At 32.7% G+C, this 20,432-nt stretch overlaps 2 protein-coding genes across 4 annotated transcripts; one reads left to right on the forward strand and one right to left on the reverse strand.

Moving 5' to 3' along the window:
- The first annotated feature begins 48 nt into the window (after positions 1-48).
- Positions 49-5,471, forward strand: SPDS3 (spermidine synthase 3). Its single transcript, XM_039050538.2, has 11 exons — positions 49-418; positions 1,331-1,551; positions 1,662-1,706; positions 2,476-2,552; positions 2,653-2,775; positions 3,601-3,705; positions 3,800-3,872; positions 4,011-4,082; positions 4,283-4,478; positions 4,675-4,804; positions 5,114-5,471. Exons 2-11 carry the CDS (start codon positions 1,362-1,364, stop codon positions 5,198-5,200), a joined length of 1,098 nt encoding a protein of 365 aa, XP_038906466.1. The 5' UTR covers positions 49-418; positions 1,331-1,361; the 3' UTR covers positions 5,201-5,471.
- Positions 5,472-7,525: 2,054 nt separating this feature from the next.
- Positions 7,526-14,974, reverse strand: CNGC1 (cyclic nucleotide gated channel 1). 3 transcript variants are annotated; one of them, XM_039051232.2, is made up of 8 exons: positions 14,719-14,974; positions 14,049-14,173; positions 13,117-13,684; positions 12,154-12,363; positions 11,156-11,436; positions 9,587-9,698; positions 9,071-9,307; positions 7,526-8,726 (listed from the first exon to the last, which is right to left on the reverse strand). In XM_039051232.2, exons 2-8 carry the CDS (start codon positions 14,075-14,077, stop codon positions 8,025-8,027), a joined length of 2,139 nt encoding a protein of 712 aa, XP_038907160.1. In that variant the 5' UTR covers positions 14,078-14,173; positions 14,719-14,974; the 3' UTR covers positions 7,526-8,024. The 3 variants fall into 3 exon arrangements, with proteins under 3 accessions (XP_038907160.1, XP_038907161.1, XP_090163949.1); XM_039051233.2 differs by having other exon boundaries at positions 14,281-14,719; XM_090307823.1 differs by lacking the exon at positions 14,719-14,974 and having other exon boundaries at positions 14,049-14,216.
- Positions 14,975-20,432: the final 5,458 nt, after the last annotated feature.

Raw genomic sequence — 20,432 nt, forward strand, 5'->3', positions numbered from 1 at the left:
CCAATCTCAACATAGTTAAATTGGTCTAAGAGGCTAAGAAATAATGACATGAAAGAGTTCAAATAGAGAGGTTTGGTCGAGAATAATGATGAGATGGAGGGGTCATGAATTTCAATTTTTTCACACATTTATCCCGTGGAATATCATAAAGAAATTGCTAATCACAATTCACAACGATGCTTCAAATTTTCAATCTCCCCATCAATCAATATTATATATTCCTCAAATCCCCATTTCCTTAATACTTTCGAAGTTCCAACAACAATCAAGAAAACCAGAGAAACCCAGAGAGAGAGAGAGAGAAAGGAAGGGACTGATCGTGTTTGTGTAGCGAGATTCTTCTCTTTGCCTCTCTTTCCCGCTTGTTCGTCTCTTTCCCAGAACTTGAAAAGTTCCCATTTCCAGAAATTAACGCCTGGTAATCTCTCTCTCTCTTTTCCCTCTTCAACTCTGCTTTGATTGTTCTTGCTCTGTAATCCCATTTCTCTTGTTCTCTCTGCTTTCTTTTAGTTTACTTTGATTTTGTTATTTATATGCATTTTCTCCTCTTCGAAGCATCTGGGTTCTTGCGTTTTCAGGTTTTTTGTTTGTTTCTTCGGATACTATGTTGTTCTCTATTTTTGTCCTTGCCTTTTTTTTATGTATATCGTACGGTACTTCTTCTTGTTCTTCTGGTCTACGAGCAACTGGACTTAGTCTTACGGGGCTTTTCGTTCCTTTTCTTTTTTAATCGTCGAGCCATATTGTTTCAGAGATTATTGGTTAACATTGTTCTGTTTTTATATAACCGTTGGAAAATTATTTTTATCGCATTAAATATAATGTTTTCAAAGTTTGGGGTCTAAGGAATTGGTAAATTGCGAGAGAAGGGTGTATTCCTTGTCCAGTGTCTTCCTTAATATTCTGGGTTCAAATTACTTGCCATATTTGGTTATTTCCGACGTTAATTCAAAAGGAAGCTAATAAGGATTTATAGAGAATCAAAATTTCTTTGATATGATGCATTAAAACGGAATCAATATTGTGATCTGGAAATTACTGTTTTTTCCTTTTGAGAAAAGATTTCCTTTTCAAATAATTGGTTGATTTGTATAAAATGTTAAAGCAGACTTTAGCTTTGGTTTTGGTTTATGATCAGCTGGTATATTTCCTCATCCTATGGGATTACTTTTTGGTTAAGAATTTTCTTCATTCTCACTTTGTAGCAACTTCTTACTTTGGTTGTTCTAATATAAACAGTGATTTCTTAGAATTCTTAACTATATGATGAAGATGATTGTTTGAACTAACTAGTCTGGTCTCTTTCTCGTGGATAAATTTGAATCGATAGAGACTGGAGCTCGAGAAGAAAAGGATCTTTTATGGAAGCCGACGCAGGAAGAGGTTTGGGATGCCAGAAGACTATGGATGGGAAGGGGAGTAATGGGATTCTTACGAAGAAGGAGATCCCTTCTTGTTGTTTAAAGGCTAGGGCTTCAGGCCCTGAACTTGAGGCCAAGTGCCATTCCACTGTTGTTTCTGGGTGGTTCTCAGAACCTCAGTTTGCTTATGGTCATTATCTGTGCTCTTTTCTTGCTTAATTTAATTTTGGTTCAGTCGTTCATGTGCTCTAATGAGATCCTTCATCGACTTATTTTTGTGTCAATATCTTCCAAATTCAGATGACGGAAAGAAAAGGGTCTATTTCAACAATCCCATGTGGCCCGGTAGCCTTCTCTACTTTTTTTTCTTAATTTTTTTTATTTCTTATGTTATTGCCTATCTGATGAACATCGTTATCCCATTAGATTGAATAGTTAATTTTCTGACGTGTTCAAAATTGGTACAGTATTTGTGTATATTTGAATACTTTTAGCAATACTATGACGAATAGTTAGTGTAGTGATGTAGTGATGTTAGAGACTAGAGGAACCAATATAATATTGATATTTCTCCCATTCTCCCAAAGGGAGAATATGAACTATTGATGCTCCATGATCGTTCATACTTATAAATTAGGGTTAAATCTTATTTTCATAGCTTTCATACTTATTCTGTTTTGGTTCTTAAATATTTTGATGTTTTACTTTGGCCCATGATATTTGCATGAAAACTATTTTGGTCATTATTGTTGATTTTACATAAAACCTGCGTCACATGTCTCTTTTACATGTATATGATAAGATGTAGCTGGTGAGAAAGTATTTGAACATATACATGACAAGCCAAGTTTCAGGCTACAAAATGAGTCAGTTTCTATAAGATAGTTAATGAATAATTAACAGACTTGCATCATTTTTAATGTAGATCCCAAAGTGATGTAGAATATTTGAATATTTAGGGACATATGAAATAAGTTCGAAAGTTTAGGAATTAAAATAGACGATAGATATATGTTATGTCAATGCTCGCTAGAATATGCTGAGAGTTGATATGAGTTATGCATTCCTACCTCAAGCATGACAATTATGGGCCCTCTATTTCTGTTTTTTTTAGGAGAAGCACACTCCCTCCAAGTAGAGTCTATATTATTTAAAGGGAAGTCAGAGTTCCAAGAAGTGGTCGTTTTTGAGGTATATCTTATTTTGCTTACTCTCCCCTATCGTATCATCCTATGGTTTCCAAAGGAAGTATACAGTAGAGGTAACTGATGCCGTGATTTTTCTTTGACAGTCCACTACATATGGGAAAGTGCTTGTTCTAGATGGTATTGTTCAATTAACTGAAAAAGATGAGTGTGCCTATCAGGAGATGATTACTCATCTGCCCCTCTGTTCAATTCCATCTCCCAAAACGGTGACTCCATCTACCCAAACCACGGTGTTTTTGTCTTTATAGTTGCAGTACTTCCATTTTCTCATGCAATAAGTATGAGGAACGATGGAAAGGATTATTTGTTTTTGAGAGTTTTGATTTGATAAGTAAATCACTTTGCCCATTGACAATTTTTCTAATCTATCTTCTAATTATTATGAGAAAGGACAAAGTTGGTACTAGTTTTGGCACATAAATCGTTATTGGGTTATAACTCCACTTTATCATTTTAAAAAAGACCAGCTAGAAATGTTAAGAGTTTGCTTACTTTTTGGCATCTGATTTGTTCCAATTTTGACTTGCTCAAACGCTGATAGTTATACCAATCTGATCTGTATATAATGATATTCTATAAATTGCCTAGTGCGAAAGGGTAATTACAGTCGATAAGGTATAAAGCCATTCAGTTTGAACTGTTTTGTTTCTTTTTGTTCTCCTGATTGGTTATTATCATGGGTTTGCATCAAGTAGTTCACTCGATAATTAAGTCTTTATTTCTGTTCTAAACTCATTTTACACTATGACTACGTATTTGTGCTTAGCATTATGGATTTCTGTCGCCACTTGAAGATTAAGTTATGTATACTCAATGATTCAATCCAATAAAACAGTGCATAATAATTAATATTTAGAAAACTAATGGGGTGAAAGAGATTATTCAACAAATGAGGTATATAGCATCCTTATTTTTTAAGCATGTCATTAATGATAGTCTGTTCCGTTTGGTCTAAAGCATTGTCTGTAATGAAGATTCATTCTCGTCGAATAGAAAGTAAGGAAATATAAACTAATGAGAAAATGTTGCAGGTTCTTGTTGTAGGTGGTGGTGATGGTGGAGTTCTGAGTGAAATCTCTCGCCACAACTCTGTAGAGCATATAGACATATGTGAGATAGATAAGATGGTCATTGATGTATGATATGTGACTATCGCTTTTGTGATAAACAATCACCGTGTTTTTTTCTGAAAAGTTAACCACCTTGGTGCACTGGTTTATTCACCTGTAGGTATCTAAGGAGTTTTTTCCTGATTTAGCTATAGGATTCGAGGATCCCCGTGTCCACCTTCACGTTGGTGATGGTATGTCCCAATTTTTTTATCTTTTGTTTTATTTCTTTGTTTTTCTATATTTCCAATATCAATTAATTGGATTGACATTGAAAATCATTGTGCTATATATATGCCCGTTGTTATCTGTTATTATTGTGATTTTTACAGCTGTTGAATTCCTACGGCGTGCACCAAGAGGGAAATATGATGCAATCATTGTCGATTCCTCAGACCCTGTTGGTATGTTTGTATACATTTGATATGGAATTTGTACAACTCATTTATGACAAGACATTTCATATATTATTTAATATGAAAACTAGAGAAAAAGTGTAGAGTTTATAGTACGGAGTGGTCTTGAAATAATATTATCCATGAAATGGATTGATGTGGGATTAGTAGGGAGTAACCATCCATCACAAGGTTGCTTGCGATTTTAGGGCCTGCTCAGGAGCTAGTTGAGAAGCCATTCTTTGAGACGATAGCAAAAGCATTGAAGCCTGGTGGGGTCCTCTGTAACATGGCAGAAAGTATGTGGCTACATACACATCTTATTGACGACATGATCTCTATTTGCCGTGAAATTTTCAAAGGATCTGTTCATTATGCATGGGCGAGCGTTCCAACTTATCCAAGGTCATTAACTAGCTGCTTTTCAAGTAATTTTTTGCCGTTACATATAAATTGCCTCAGGGGATATTCTTATTTTTCGGTTTTCAAAGTTGAGATCTACGTGAAAGCTAAGAGCTATGTCCAACTTTAAAAGGGTTCATTTTGATTTTTCCATTTTCAGACTATTATTGTTCTCAACTTAAGGTTTTGTTTTCTTCAGTGGTGTGATAGGTTTTTTGCTATGCTCAACTGAAGGGCCACTGGTTGATTTTAAAAATCCTATTAATCCCATTGAGAAGTTAGAAGGTGCAGTCAAGCATAAAAGAGATCTCAAGTTCTACAATTCAGAGGTACATTTATGTTTTTTGTTCTTTCAAAGAAAAAATCAGCTACTGCTATGTTGGCACATGTAGCATAGGACACGTGGATAAATTCAAGCTTTAGAAATCAAATTCACATCTGAAATGTACACTCTAAAAGTAGGCTATTCTTCAAAGGGAAACAGATGCAAGTTCAAATGATATAAACTGTTGTTGAAAATGGACACCAGACTACATCCCTTGACCCTGCAGGCTTTAGAAGTCATTTTGACTTTCTACAAGCTGTATCCGTTCACATCAAATTTGTCTGTGAATAACAAAAACTTTTTTCTTTGACAGATGCACTCAGCTGCTTTTGCCTTACCATCATTTCTGAGGAAGGAGGTGAAGGCCCTTGTTAATTCTCCAAACCCAGAACAGAACTGATTCCGCTATACGAGGCAACATCCAGTACCAGCCATTTCCCGTTTGGTTTTCACATGTAATAAATGATCTGTTCTGGTGGAGAGGATTCCAGATATTATTATGGTATTTTGAAGTGTAGAGGAAGCTAGAAAACTCTATTTTTGGGGCATTATCATAACGTATCATAGTATTAGCTATATCTTCTGTGAGGATGAAACTTGATGACAATGAATTGCTGTGTTAAATTGAATCTATTACTATTGACCCTAAAATTTAAACAGGGTAAAACAAATTTCGCCTCATGTGACAACGGAAAATTTGTTTGAAAGGTGAAGAAAGTGATCTACAAGATAAGAAAATATGCAAAGTTATTTGATCTGAGTTCATATGTCTGTATTTTGAGTGCATAGTTGAATTCATATGTTTGGGTATCTGATGCAGTTTTTTGAATTCTAAATAATATGTTTTTATGATTACTATTTTTGTTTTGAAAATTTTTTATTCAATATTTTACTCGTTAAAATATGGATTGCAATTCTTTTCTTTTAATTTTTAAAATATTTCTTTCTTCCTTCTTTTCTTTCTTTTTTGGGCAACGAACAACAATTAACCCACTATATTTCTTGTAGAAATATGGTTAAATAAAATGAGAAATTAAAGCGAAATCAAAACTTTTGATTCTAGCTAATTTTTCTTCATAAATTTCATTATCATCTTCTTTTTCTCCTCCTTTCGATTGTTGCTCTATATTTTTACTATGTCATGATTTTTTTTAATTAAATTTCTCCCATCATCGTAACAACCAATGGAATTACACCACATTTCTTCATTAGTTTCACTTTTATTTCTTCTAAATTTGAAGGATCATCCGAGAACAAATTTCTATTATTCACTAATTCTTGCTAGAAAATGTTTTAGAAAAAAAATTCATTTTATGATTATTTTTAGTTATATGTTACATACTTTTTAACAACATACATATTTTTCGTCTAAATATTCTTAACATTCATTTGAATGTGAATTCATTACGTATAAATATTGTACTTAACGTAGACAAAATAATTTTTTTTTTATATAATCAACAACCTTACAACATACTTTAACAACCATCAGTCTTATAGTAGTTGGAAGTGGTTGTCAAAGTTGATTATCGAAGATGATTTTTGTTGGAGTTTGTAATCGGAGGTAGTTATCAGAGCCTAAAGTTGGTCACCTGAAGGTGTATTGCAGTTGGTTATTGAAGTTTGTCATTGGAGGTGGTTTTCGAATCCTGAAGGTTGGTCAGGCAAAAGTGGTCGTCGAAGTTGATGATCGAAGATGATTTTCGCTAGAGATTTAATTGAAGGTGACTGACGGAGCAAAAATTAATCGCAGAAGGTGGTATTAGAGTTGGTTGTCGGAGTTTGTCTTTGAAGATGGTTGTTGAAGTATCAAGTTGGTCATTGGAGTTTCTCGCTCAAAGGTGATCATCGAAGGTGATTTTCATTGGAGTTTGTAGTCAGAGGTGGTTGTCGAGGCCTACGAATGTGGTTGTCAGAGTTAGTCATTAGAGTTGGTATCGGAACCAATTGGTCGTCGAAGTTGATAGTGCAAAGGTAGTCATCAGAGGTGGTTGTCGGAGCCCAAAGTTGATCGCCGGAGTTGTCATCGAAGGTAGTTGTTGGAGCCCAGAGTTAGTTTTCGGAATGTGACAATGGTCGATGGGTGGAGCCATTGAAAACATGGAAAGAAGGGAGAGTTGGGGTGAGTTGATAAAATATACCAACTCAACTCTACCAACATTTAAAGTTGGTAGGCCAAACAATGAATTGATATATTATACTAACTCAACTCAACTCATGTTGGTAAGCTAAATATCCCATACAAGTGAGCTATGCAGCTGAATGCCTTTTCTTCAATAGGATATTTGGCCGATCGTGACTAATGATGAAAAGTCGGAAAAGTTTGGGTTTATTGCTTAAACTCTTTTGTGATGTGATTATTTCTTCCTTAAAAGTCAACAGAAAGTTTTGTTATACTTTTTGACTTTTTATTACAAATAATGTTCAATTGACTTTTGCAGTTCTTTTAATTATTATTTTTTATTTTATGTACGAAACAGGTGTGAAAATAAACGTACAGCTGAAATCGAGCAACAAATTGGATATAATCAATTTCGGATGATTAATTCACAACATTATTTCAAAATCGTTTTCTTAACCCTTCTTTTATTTGGTATCTAAAAAAGAGTAAAATCATATATTGGATAAAAGGGATTTTTTTTTCCGCTCAAAAGTTGGGGAAGAGATGTTCCCACTTCCCACTCCTTGAAACTGTTAGTGTGACTTGAGATACAAGATATCCAACTTGGAGAATTGAACTTCATCTATTTGATTATCAAAGAAAGTCTGCAGACCATGAACAAAAGTTGCAGGACATTTACAGTGAATGGAAGGCAAACAAATTGACCAAAATCTAACTGAAACTTAAAAGCCTACTAATAATATCTTCTAAAAGAAAAATGCTTCTTTATACTAACAACAATGACCTACAAGACATGAAACATTTTACACATATTCACAAATCTTGTTCTACAAACTCATAACGAACTCACCAGCACGAGATCGGCAGATAGGCATCCATCAGTGATCCAGAAAAACTTATTGTTTAGGCAATGACCATTGCTTGGATACTGCCTAATTGACCTCAGGTTGAAGTATTTTGCCATCAATCAAAGCTATTAATGATACAATGATGTTCATGCAAAACACCATGCCCGTAACATTCTCTTTCCAATATTATGAAACAAGAACCAATGCATAGAATAGACATACATTTTTTGTATACAAGGAATACCTTTGTTCCATCAACTATTCTCTTCAGAGGTAAAATCAGGTTCTGCTGGTTTCTGAAGCAACATTGGTGGTATTCTCTCTGGAATCCTGGCCTTCCGTGAGCTTGTCCGTCGAATCGTTCTAAGGATGTTAGCTGCAAATCTGGATGCATAGATGGTGGCACCTAAACTAGGAGAACTCCCACCTGTCTTGGCCAATGCGTCTTTTAACCTGTTCTCTTCTTCTAAGAGAGTCTGTTCATGCTTCTTTCTGCGGTATCGACGCCACGCTGCTTGTATAAAACATGCTGCCCATGTCTTCCACTGCTGTGAATAAAACCTGAAAGTGTGCCGCAGCTGCTTGCTGTGAAGCCTTCGGAACTGTGAGGCTACGAACTTCAAGTCATCAGCCTTCAAAGCAAATGCTTCAACTTCTGAAAGTGTTCGAACGGTTCTCGTCGAAATTGGCAGATTGGATGAGGAGTGTGGATCCAAAGCCCATGTCAGTAACTCTTCGCCACAGAAATCACCCGCCTTGAGATGTTCAGAATTAAAGAAACCAGTTCTTCCCCCATTCGTAGTTACAGACAATAACTTGCCTCGCATAATGAAAATCATCTCGTCTACCGGGTCTCCTTCCCTAACAATGTAGCTTTCCTCTGTGTATAGTACTGGCTTGAGACGGTCACACATGGCATCCAACAATTGTTCATCCATTTTTTCAAATATGGGTACCTGAAACATTGGAAAGGGAGAAAAATAAATAATCTCCACTCATTATTCAAAATATCGCCTACTTATGGTATATTTCATCATATATTGATCAATGTTCAAATATTTTAGATTAATTTAGATAATAAGGGTAAATGACAACACTGACTGAAAAACATTCTCTAACTTTTAAACTTTCAACTACAAAACAAGAAAAGAGAGAATTTTTCAAAGTCTTGCATGATGATCAAATCAAGAAGAGGGGACTTAAAAAGAGGGGGGGGGGGAGGAAATCTTTGCAAGTATAAGCACACATATTATTACATCAGATGACGACTATAAACATAGAAAAAGGTGAGATCACTCACCCTCATTAGCAAAGACAAGCAGAGATGGCGTTTAATATCCCTTCTGAGATCTTTTGGAAGATTTCGAACCAGATTCTCTTCATCAACACCTCTGGTTTCCTGCCACTTGTACTGCTCATACCTCCTGATTCGCTCCCGGAGGCTTTCAGGGAGCAAACGGTGGGACATCCATTGTTCTGCATCTCTCCTTCTGACCCTCATTTCTTCCAATCTTGTAGTGGTGGATTGCAAATATGTCTGTTTCAAGCAGGTAAAAATTAGGAATGTCGAAGGTTTCTAACTTTCTTAGTTACCTATAAACATTGAAGTCATAAAAAGTATGCAATGCCTCTGAAGAATGTTACCGTGTGTCTAGGCCATCTTAAGCAATGAAAGATGAAAGAACACTTGTATGAAAACAGAAAAAACATGCAACCGATCTTACTAAAAGTAAAAGCTAATATCATAAACTCAGTTCGAATTTGATTATTCAAAATCAGTAGGAGGTCGTCTATTTTAAAGGACAAAACTTCAAACCTGCATGTTCCCGATGAGAAATGAAAACAGAACTAAGCCAGAAATGGAGATGAAAACAGCAAAGCAAATTTCCCACACGTATGTGCTTGTTTGGAGATTTTGACCCAGGGAACTGCATCAAAATAAGTACAGAAACACAATTTTAGTTATTTAAAATGTACATAAAAAAGCTTGTAATAGATGTCAACTGAAATATGTTTTTAATCAGTTGATTTCCAAGAGAATACAACAAAATGCACCAGTAAAAAAAAAAAAAAAAAGATCTTGCTCAGAGGAGGCAGTAGAAGCCAGTTGCTGTGGCAGTATGAGGCAGCGCTTTTCTGGTTTATTTTCATTAAAAATGGGAGTATGAGGTTCTAGAAATATATGTGGATAAATAATTGCCACTTGGTTAATGCTTTTCCTAGACGTAAGGTGATTAATGATAGTCACATGCAGAGAGAAGCATCCAAGTCCAAAGATAGAACCACAAACAGTTGGAATTTGCATTTCGGAAGGTCTTTCAATGGTAGCAATATTTTTTAATGTGGCAGGTTTCTTTATCTTCTTAATTGAAGACTAGATCCTTCAAAGTTACATTATAAATCCTGGAATCCTGAACCTGCAGGATATTCTCAACTGAGTTTTCTTGGTCAAAACAGATTCTATTCTTCGGCCATCAAAGATTATTGGAAATCCGAGTTCTTAAGCAGAATCAAGCGCCATCAAGTATCTTGGTTGTATAAAGGTTAATACAAATGATAGAATCCACAACATGCTTTTAAAATATATGTCTTATACCATGAAGGCGTGTTTATGCAAGGATTTGGAAGATACTGATCATCTTTTTGGACATTGTGCATTTGCCCACTGCACGTTCCAATGGGATTTTCCTTACAAAGTGACTAAACTCAACAACACTGGCTTAATTCCATATCGAGATATCAATTCCAACTCAGTGTGTAGATATGGGGAAGGAGGGTGATAGGAGGAATCATTTTTGGAGAAGACATAGGAAGTAGAACGTAAAATGGAGTTTATTTAATGTGCACGGCTAAAGGAATTTTCTTGTTTACCCTTTTCTCATATTGAGCAATGAGAGTTTTCTGAGAGCTCCTAAGTAATCCTTTTGGGTAAACCTCCCCCGCCCCCCCGCCCCCCCCGGCTGGTATTATCCACTAATACAAGCATATCTCTTGGAAAAATTAGCAAGTCGGAATTAAAAAAGAGTTGATCTTTCATATAGAAGGCACAAATTTTTCTTACGCCATCCATCACAAGCAATCCCTTGAATCTATAAAATCATAATATATTGGCATGTAACAATACTTCCAACACCACATGTATTCTTTCATCCAACCAAGAAGCAAAAAGAATAACATTTGACCAACAAAAAATATCTAAAACGTAGATAATTATCAAGTTGCAAACAATTAGGATTGTTCCCTTCTTCATTCATTCCCTATTACTCTTTTTTTTTTTTCTCCTTCTGCATCTGGTCACATGATCACACGTATATATCAACTAAAATTTTCATCACATGCGAGAAATTTCTAGATGAAAGAAAGCTAATATGAGTAGTGGACGTACCTTAGATTTCTCAGACCCCACCAGAAACAGTAAAAGAACTTCTGTGGAAAATTCATCGACCCCACAACACCAGAATTAAGAGCATCAAGAAATATTCCGAAATCAAAAGGAGGGTTGTCTCCATCAACTAGAGGACATGAAATATTTAAAAATGAGTTGTCTCCTGGACTGATATCACAATATAGTGAACTAGAAACACAGCCAGTACGATTATGACAAGCCCTCTGCCAGCATGTCGTTTCTCGTTCTATAGAAAACAAGTACCAGAATGCTCCAAAGACCTGATAACACAAAAACATCAGTTTTTAGATACTGAACGAAGTAAGAATTTCAAAAGACCAGAAAAAAAAAAGGAGGAAAGTAAGAGTAACAAGATAAGAAAAAATCTCATAGAGCCAGTCTTTGGCTGCCATAGGAACTTCCACGACCAGTATTCCCTGTAGAGTGTCAAGTGTGGACAGATTTAGACGCATAATTTTCATATGTGAGCACCATAAACTTCAAATGATATTCTTCAAAGGTGATGTCCACAAAATGAGACGAATCAGACTTTTGGCAAAGCCTGATAGACTTGCATCTGTGCAGTCTCAAAACAAAAACAAATATCTCTCCCCATTTATGACATCCAGAGAATGGTATTTCTTACTTGATTTTGAAGGTTCAGAAATATAGTGGTCAAACAGAGGAAGAAAAAACACAAATATCTCGGGTGTGTGTATTTTGCTAGTAAAACTAACACATCATTCAACTCATAGATATATTAAATGCTCAGGTACAGAGAGTGCGCTAACCATGAAATATTTTCTTATTTCTTACAGAATTAAGGATAGTCAGTAGTCACTGTAGGATATGGAGAGACATAAGAAGTATAGAAGAATGCTAATTTCCAACTCTTACATAATCAATCAAAATGAATAAATTAAAATAAGCAAAGACATTCTTCTCCCACAAATATACCTTACGGCATAAATAAACAAAAGATCAAAACCCGAACTCACATGACTTGCCAGCATGTAGAGAAAGAGATTAAATGCAGCTCCAGCCCATGCAGTTTCAGTGAGTACAGATGTTCTTGTAACTTCTTTATATAATGGATAGATTCTAATAAACCGTGGCACATACTGGAAGAAAACAACAAATTTCAGCAAGTCCTTGGTATTCAACGACCTTGAGCCTTTCATGTTTGGAATAATTATCAGAATCACTACCTGCCAAAACCCCATAGGTTAATTTCCAAAATAAATAAGGAATCCAACTGGAGAAAAAATAATCTAGAAACAAGTTACTTAAATAAATTATATGTGGAATGAGAAGATAAGTTGCAATATTTAAAAGGGGCATAACAGAAGAAATTGATAGCATCCATCACAATCTATATTAACACATTCTTTTTTGGATAAGACTATATAGTCTATATTAACGCATTCTTAAGCCCATAAGCAGTGAAACTAAGTAATAAATAAAAAATATATATTTTTAAATACACCCCTCTTGTTTATGAGATTATGTTACTATTAGAAGAGACATAGTGAGATATATTATTAAAAATATTAGTGGTGACATATTTATATTAACTACTTGGCGAATATGAATAAAGGCAGTTAGAGAGTTCGGAGTAGGTAGTTTCCAAAAATAGTTTGTGGGAGACTTCAGACCCCTGGAGGCGCTTGAGATATTGTTATTTTCCTTCTTAATACCACATTATTTTTAGTTGATTTTCAATTTGATTTTTGCTTTTATCAGAATATTAGTAGAAAATTACAATAACAAAATAATCAAATGTAGCAACAACATTCGAAAAGGGGGGGAAATGAAGCAAGCTTCAAGCAGCAAGTTAAGTTCACAAATGAATATCTTTGTATTATGGAATTCACTAAAGACCTAGGGTCAACCATGAAAGGTCAGAAGGAAATGTTCATGACAAACACAAATTAACGACCCTTGAGAAAAGTATGACATACTTGTGGAAGTGGGAGGACTGCAAGAATGTCGATCAAAAAGTATGATGAAAGATATTTCTTTGCTATTTCCCAAGCATCTTCAACAAGAACACCTCTTCCAAATACTCGAGAAGAAGGGGCAATGAATCCCGTACGAAATTGAAAAACAATATGTAATATATAAAATATGTCGGTGAATGAACGTAACACACTAGCTGTAATCTCCATCTTCTCATCCAACCCAAGACATTTCTTATCATCATCAACCACAGGGACATAAAAGAACAAAGGATCCAACGAGACTGCAATCACACAAGACAATACAAATATCTTATTCCACTTTTGGAGAAAGGGTCCCTGTGGGTCAAGCACTTTTTTTCCAGTTCCAAAACCTTTGGACATAAATTTATTGAAAGAAGATGATTTCAAGGATTTCTTAATTCTATTAATCCTGTAAGAACCAGTTTCCAATTCTTTGTGAGGCTTCTCTGTAACTAAGTCAGCTTTTGTCCCAATCTTTCCAGCATTTAAAGTATTATCTGAAGAATATAGCCCCCTTGAAGTTTTATCTGAACTCCAGTCCTGAAACCTGGAAGAAAATGCATAAAAGTTATCAGCAAATATAAATGAGTAACATCAAATTCAAAAGGGCATTATAAGAAGCCATTGTTTTATAACCCTATCCTTCAATTTAATTCCACCAATCCTTCAATCTAAGATGATAGTAAAGCATTTTAATTTAAGCAGAAAGGCTGATGCTCTAAATTTCAATGATCCTCATATGATCATTGAATGTAATGAAATGAATCTATAGAGAATCCATCTAAGACACTTAAAAGAACATTTCTATCCAAGAAAAATCCAGCAGATACTGTAATTAGCAAAAAAATAATTTCGACCACTACCATCACGTTGTAACTCGCATGATAACTAGGAAAAAGAATCAAACTAACCTCACAATCTTCTCCTGCAGATAAGTCATGATAATTATCTGAATTGCAATATCAGATGGAAAATCAACTTTACAAACTCATACAGTCCAAATTCTTAAGTTGACACAAGTTTCTTGAGGGAACTCCTGAAAAAGGGGAAAACGGTTAGAGAACCTCAAGTAAGAGAGCCCACTATCTTGTAAAATTCAACACAACCTTCCTCAAATTCCAAAAGAAAAAGGGTATAACTGACCATAGATTCCAAAGGACAACAACAGAATTTTGCTTAATTGGCCATAAAACCGATCAACAATGAAATGGGGTTTCTCAAAAAATCAAACAAGATACTCCTTCATCAAAATGCCAAAAACCCTGTAACACCCTTCAAAGGTTCTCAACCGGCGGTCCAAACTATGCAATTAGAAGCCATGATAACCAACTTAAAACAGAAAAATACAATCGAAACAAAGAAACTTCAACATCCAATTTCACTTCTCATGAGGAACAAACAAGACAACTGAAATAAACAGCAAATTCAGTACAACCAAGCAGGAAGAACCCAAAAACCAGAACTCAAAACACCCAAAACGAGCAAAGAGACCCACAAAGTAGAACTGTAACATTAAAAGTAACTGAAGGAAAAGAAAAAAAAGAACAATGGGGTTTGAGGGAAAAGGAGAAGAAAACATACCGAAATGAGAAGATGGGCAAAGGAAGAAGAAACTAGCGGAGGATTGATTGTTGGGTATTAAGTCAAATAAACAAAAAAGTTATTGGCAGAGAGAAATTGATTGAATCCAGCAAGAAAATTGAGACTTCTTCCACTTTATACTACGAAACTTCCTCGAGACTTCATCTTGGTTTATTCTCAATATCTGTTCATATTTGTAAATAATTCTCAATAAATAACAAAAAAAGATTTCTTTTTTGGGGGGTTAATTTTAATTATCTTTTCATATTGGGAGAGAGATCGGAGATGAGTCCAAATTGGTGCAGTTGGATGTCCAACAGGACAGTGACGGCGACGACGACAAAGACCAAACAAAAAGAAAAGTTTTAAAAAACTGAAATTTTGATTTTTTTTTTTTCATTTCCCCAAAAAGTCGAAGTAAAACGGTTTTCTTTTATTTTTTTACGATTAAATTATACGTTTAGTCTTTACAATTAGTAAAATGTTAGAATTTAATCGTCATTTAATAAATTCTCGTAAATAATTTTTATCATTTAATAAAATCTTCATAATAATATATTTTACATAAAAATTATTTGTGAGAATTTTATCAAATCGACTATTTTTAATTTTAAAAACCATCCAAACTAAATTCTAACGTTTTCAAAATCTATAGACAAAATTATTAATGGAAGTTTTTTAATAACAAAAATTATGTAAATAATATGTACTAATACTTATAAAGATATTAAATATTTGTTTTTATAAAATAATTTTTTAAGTTTAGAAGTTTAGCCATGAGTTTAAAATTTGTGTTTGTTTATCTATAAATTTTAAAAAGTGTCTAATACATCTTTTAAATTTTAATTTTATGTACACTATTATGGCTATTAGATATATATATTTTTAATTTTATATCTAATACATTATTGAACATTTATACGTTTTTTTAAATGCTAAATTTATAAAACAAACAAAAGTGAGTTTTAGGTTCCATTAGATATAAATTTATAATCAGTTTTAAAAAATTTCAAATATATTAAAAATACATTAAATACAAAATTGAAAACTCAAATATTTGTTAGGAAATTTGTACAAACGTCCAAAATTTTTGGGTCCAAATGGAACATAACCCAAAATTTGAAAATAAGATTGTATAAGAGTTCCCCATTATTAGTAACATGTGAAAACACATTAGAGGACCTGGCTAATTCACGCTCCCTCAATTTTGCTTTCATTTTTCGCTAATGTCGCTCTCTCAATTACAAATATGATCTACAATATTGCTAAAAATCATAAAAATGCTCTTGATCTTAAGAGATAGTGTATAGAATAAAAAAGGGAGAAAATATGAAAACACGGTAGAGGAAAGAGATGAGAGTTCGAGGAAGGGAGTTTGTTTTGTGCTAACATATGATCGATGCGGTAATCTTACTATGACACAAGCAAAATGTTATACAACCTTAATTTTAGACTATGGGTCATATTCCGTTTCTACCTCATATTTTGAGTTGATCAGACAAATTATTCGATTTATTAGACAACTAGAGTTTTTAAGGATGAGTTGAACTCATTATATATTAATAAGTTAATTTTTTTTCAAAAAATATTTGCAATCTAATCTTAAATTTAGTGTAATTTATGATATAAAATCTTACCAAAAAAAAAAAAAGGTTCTGAGTAAGAATTTTCTAATTGGAACATTCATTAGTCATAGATTCAAATAGATAAATAATAGAGAAAATATCAATTTATACCTCAGAACTTTAAAGTTTGTATTAATTTAAACCCTAAAATAATAATTGTATTAGTTTAACCCTTGAGCTTTGGAAATTATATTAATTTAAACTTCAAGCTAATATTTGTATCAATTTAGACTATAAACTTATATAAATGTATCATTTTAAATCTTGAACTTTCGTAATTATATCATTTTAAACCCTCTATTATGATTTACTTGGATACATTTATGAAAATTGAGACTTTAAATTGATACATTTATGAAAACTGGAGTCTTAAATTGATACAACTCTCAAAGTTCAAGGTTCAAATTGATACAATTATTAGTCTAAGGTTATAATTCCCAAAATTTAAGGGTATAAATTAATATTTACCTTAAATAATAAATTGCCACCATATTATCATTCAAAATCGTCAAGACAACCATGGATTATAATTGATATTTACCTTTTTGTATGAGATTGAAAGAAAAAACACTCATAGTTTATAAGAAAAATATAACGAAACAAAAAGTGGTCGTTTTCCTGAAATATGTTTTTTTTTTTTTTTACATAAATGACAAACATTGAATGTAACTCATTAAAAATAAGGTCTGAAACCCCAATTAAAATTGAAGATAAATAAAACTTTTAAAGAGAGAGACTAAATTAAATAAATTATTGATCAACTTTATATTTTAATATTATTATTTGTTTAAGTTCAATACCAATTCTTAAACTTTTAAATCAGTTCATAAATTTTTAAAATATTCATTTTAATGGCCAAATTTTTAACCTTCACAAAGAGCGTTTAAAATACTTTATTTTGATTTTGAATTTTAAAGGTATTGGACCTAATTTCATATATATAATTTATAAAAAATTGCTACATGATAAATTTTTATTGGAGTGTTGGGTTATCAAAGTTTTTTCAAACTTAACTAGTCATTTTTATCATTGATATATTATTTGATCACTTCATAGTTGTGTACTAAATATTTAATACTTGTCGAAGGGAGATTAGCTTAATTGACATAAAGTATATATTAATAGTTAAGAAATTTATAGTTTAGATCATATTTTGTAATCGATATATACTTTTTTTTAGGTCGAATATCTAAATTCTTTTTCAATTATGGTAAAAAAAATGACATTTTTTCTAGATTTTTAGAACTAAAATTGATGTTCTATAAAAAAAATAATTAAAAGAACTAAAATACACCTAAAATATTCGTTGACCAAATGAGATTTCAATTACTTTCTTGGACCTTAATTTTTAAACGAGGGTCGTTTCAAGAAATTTGGAAATCTTCAATTTATTTATTATTAATGTCATTTAGTTGAAGAAGTTGCAATTAATTGAAATGAAAAAATGGAAAGGATATTAATGTGGGAAAAGTATGTGTGGAAAAATGAGCGCCACGTGTGAAGAAAGGAGTGGTAGTTAAAGGAGAAAATTTAGGAAGGCCGAAGAACCCGTGACCAACGGGTTCTCAACATCTCAAGCTCCAAAAGTCAAAGTGACTCTCTAAAAATGATGGTCAATTTGGAGTATTGAGTTAAGAATTTATGGTATAGTTTTTTTAATTTTAAGATTTCATTTGGTAATCATTTCGTTTTTTGTTTTTGTTTTTTAAAATTTAAGTTATTGTCTCCTCATTTTATACAATGATTTGCATATTTTGTAATTACAACTGTTGAATTCTTAACTAAATTACAAAACAATTTTTTGAAATTTTTTTTTTGATTTTTTTTTAAATTTTTGCTTGGCTTTTTAAGCTATTGGTAAACGTGGTTTAACAATGGTATTGAGGATTAACCAATATCTTTCTCGATATCAAGGATGACAATATCCGTCAATATGTCGATGTATTCGTAAATCGAATAGTTCGATGTTGATATTGAATGTCCATGGATATCTCCAATATTTTTTTATAAACAATGCTTGTAATTAATATATATATATATATATATATATATATATATATATACCAATTTCTTTAGTCCAATATGAATAGGAATACTAATAACAATATTCATAATTTAGTATGAGAGTAAAAAAATAAGGGTAATTATTTTAAAGACAAAGTTGTTGTAAATATTTACAAATATAGCAAAATATAGACACTTATAGAAAGAGGGACAAATATATACGTTTATATATCTATCTATATTGAATTATATTGAATTGTAAATACATAAATGATAGAATCATTTTGGATCAGACCAAATACGGTTCTCCAATAGAGAGATGAAAGAAGATATATAAGAAATTCAATAGGAGGAAACACTTTTCAATAGAGAAATCGGTATTCTAATGACTTCATGGTTCCAGTATAATACAAATGAAAGAAAATGGGAAAGGACATCATAATGCGATACTAATCTTAAAAGAGGAGGATATGACAAAATCGATAGACGTTACAGACTTAATTAGATTGAGCCTTGGTATGGAAACCTAATAAGTGATAACTTTCAAATTCAGAGAAACCCTGAAATTAAAAATGGGCAATCTTGAGCCAAATTATTTTTTCGATAAAAAAAGATAATAAAGGAATAAATATGGAGATAGAAGTAGTGGCGATAGACTTAATTTTAAAAAACAAAAATCAAATGGTTATCAAATGGGTTTAAATAGTTCGTTTTTATGATTATTATTTTTGTTTTGAAACTTTTTTATTTAATAATTCTATTCATCTTTGTTTAAATAAAATATGGATTGCAATTTTTTCTTTTAATTTTTAAAGATTTTATTTATTTCTTTCTTTTTTCTTTGGTAGGGAATAACAATTAAGCCACAACATTTTTTTTGCAAAAATATAGTTAAATAAACGAGGAACCAAAGAAAATCGAAACTTTTGGTTCCTAATTTTCCTCCATGAATTTCATCATCATTTTCTTCCTTTGTATTTTTATTTTGTCATGAAATTATTTTTAATTGAATTTCCTCCATCATCTTAGCAACCAATGGAATGTCACCACATTTTTTCAACAATTTTACTTTCAATTCCTCCAAATTTGGAGAATCATCAAAGAACAAATCTCCACATATTTTTTCAAATATTCTTAACAATCATTTGATATGTGAGTTCAATTAAATAAAAATATATTTCAAATTTATACAAATAAATATTGCATTTAATGTAGACAAAATACTATGTAATCAACAATCTCATAATATACTCTAATAGTCATCGATCTTATAATAGTCGGAAGTGGTTGTGGAAGTTGATTATCAAAGATGATTTTCGTTGGAGTTTATAGTCGGAAGTAGTTTTCAAAACTTGAAGTTGGTCGCATGAAGGTGGTATTGGAGTTGGTTGTCGGAGTTTTTCATTGGGTGGTTGTTGAAGCTCGATGTTGGTCCTCAGAATTGCTTGCTCGAAAGTAGTCATCAAATGTTATTTTCGTTGGAATTTATAGTCGGAGGTGGTTGTCAGAGCCTATGAAGGTGGTTGTCGAAGTTGGTTATAGGAGTTTGTTGTCGAAGTTGGTCATAAGAGTTTTGTTGTCAAAGGTGGTTGTCAGAGCCTGAAACTGGTCATTGGAGTTGGTCGCACGAAGGTGGTCGTCAGAGTTGGGTCACTGAAGTCATCATCGAAGGCAGTTGTCGAAGTCCATAATTGGTCATAGGAGTTTGTCATTGGATGTGGTTTTCGAAGGTCAAAGTCGGTTCCCAGAATGTGACAACGATAGTCACTAACAGTGGCTGATGTGTGGAGCTATTGAAAACATTAGAAGAATGGAGAGTTAGAGTGAGTTGATAAAATATACCGACTCAAATCTACCAACATTTAAAGTTGGTGGGTCAAACAATATACCAACTCAACTCAACTCAGGTTGGTGAATCAAACACCCCTTATAATTTTATTATCATAAATATTAATAAATAAAACTTTAAAGAATTGTTGGAACATTGACTTGACTTTTAAAGTCTAACATTAGTATGTTAGAATTAAATAGTAGAAGCTCTTTGCTTAACTATCTCGGCTGCAAAATTGTTAAGAAAAACTAGAG

Source organism: Benincasa hispida, chromosome 12, assembly GCF_027475165.1.
Source record: "Benincasa hispida cultivar pf3 chromosome 12, pf3_genome.v1.1, whole genome shotgun sequence".
Classification (NCBI taxonomy): domain Eukaryota; kingdom Viridiplantae; phylum Streptophyta; class Magnoliopsida; order Cucurbitales; family Cucurbitaceae; genus Benincasa; species Benincasa hispida.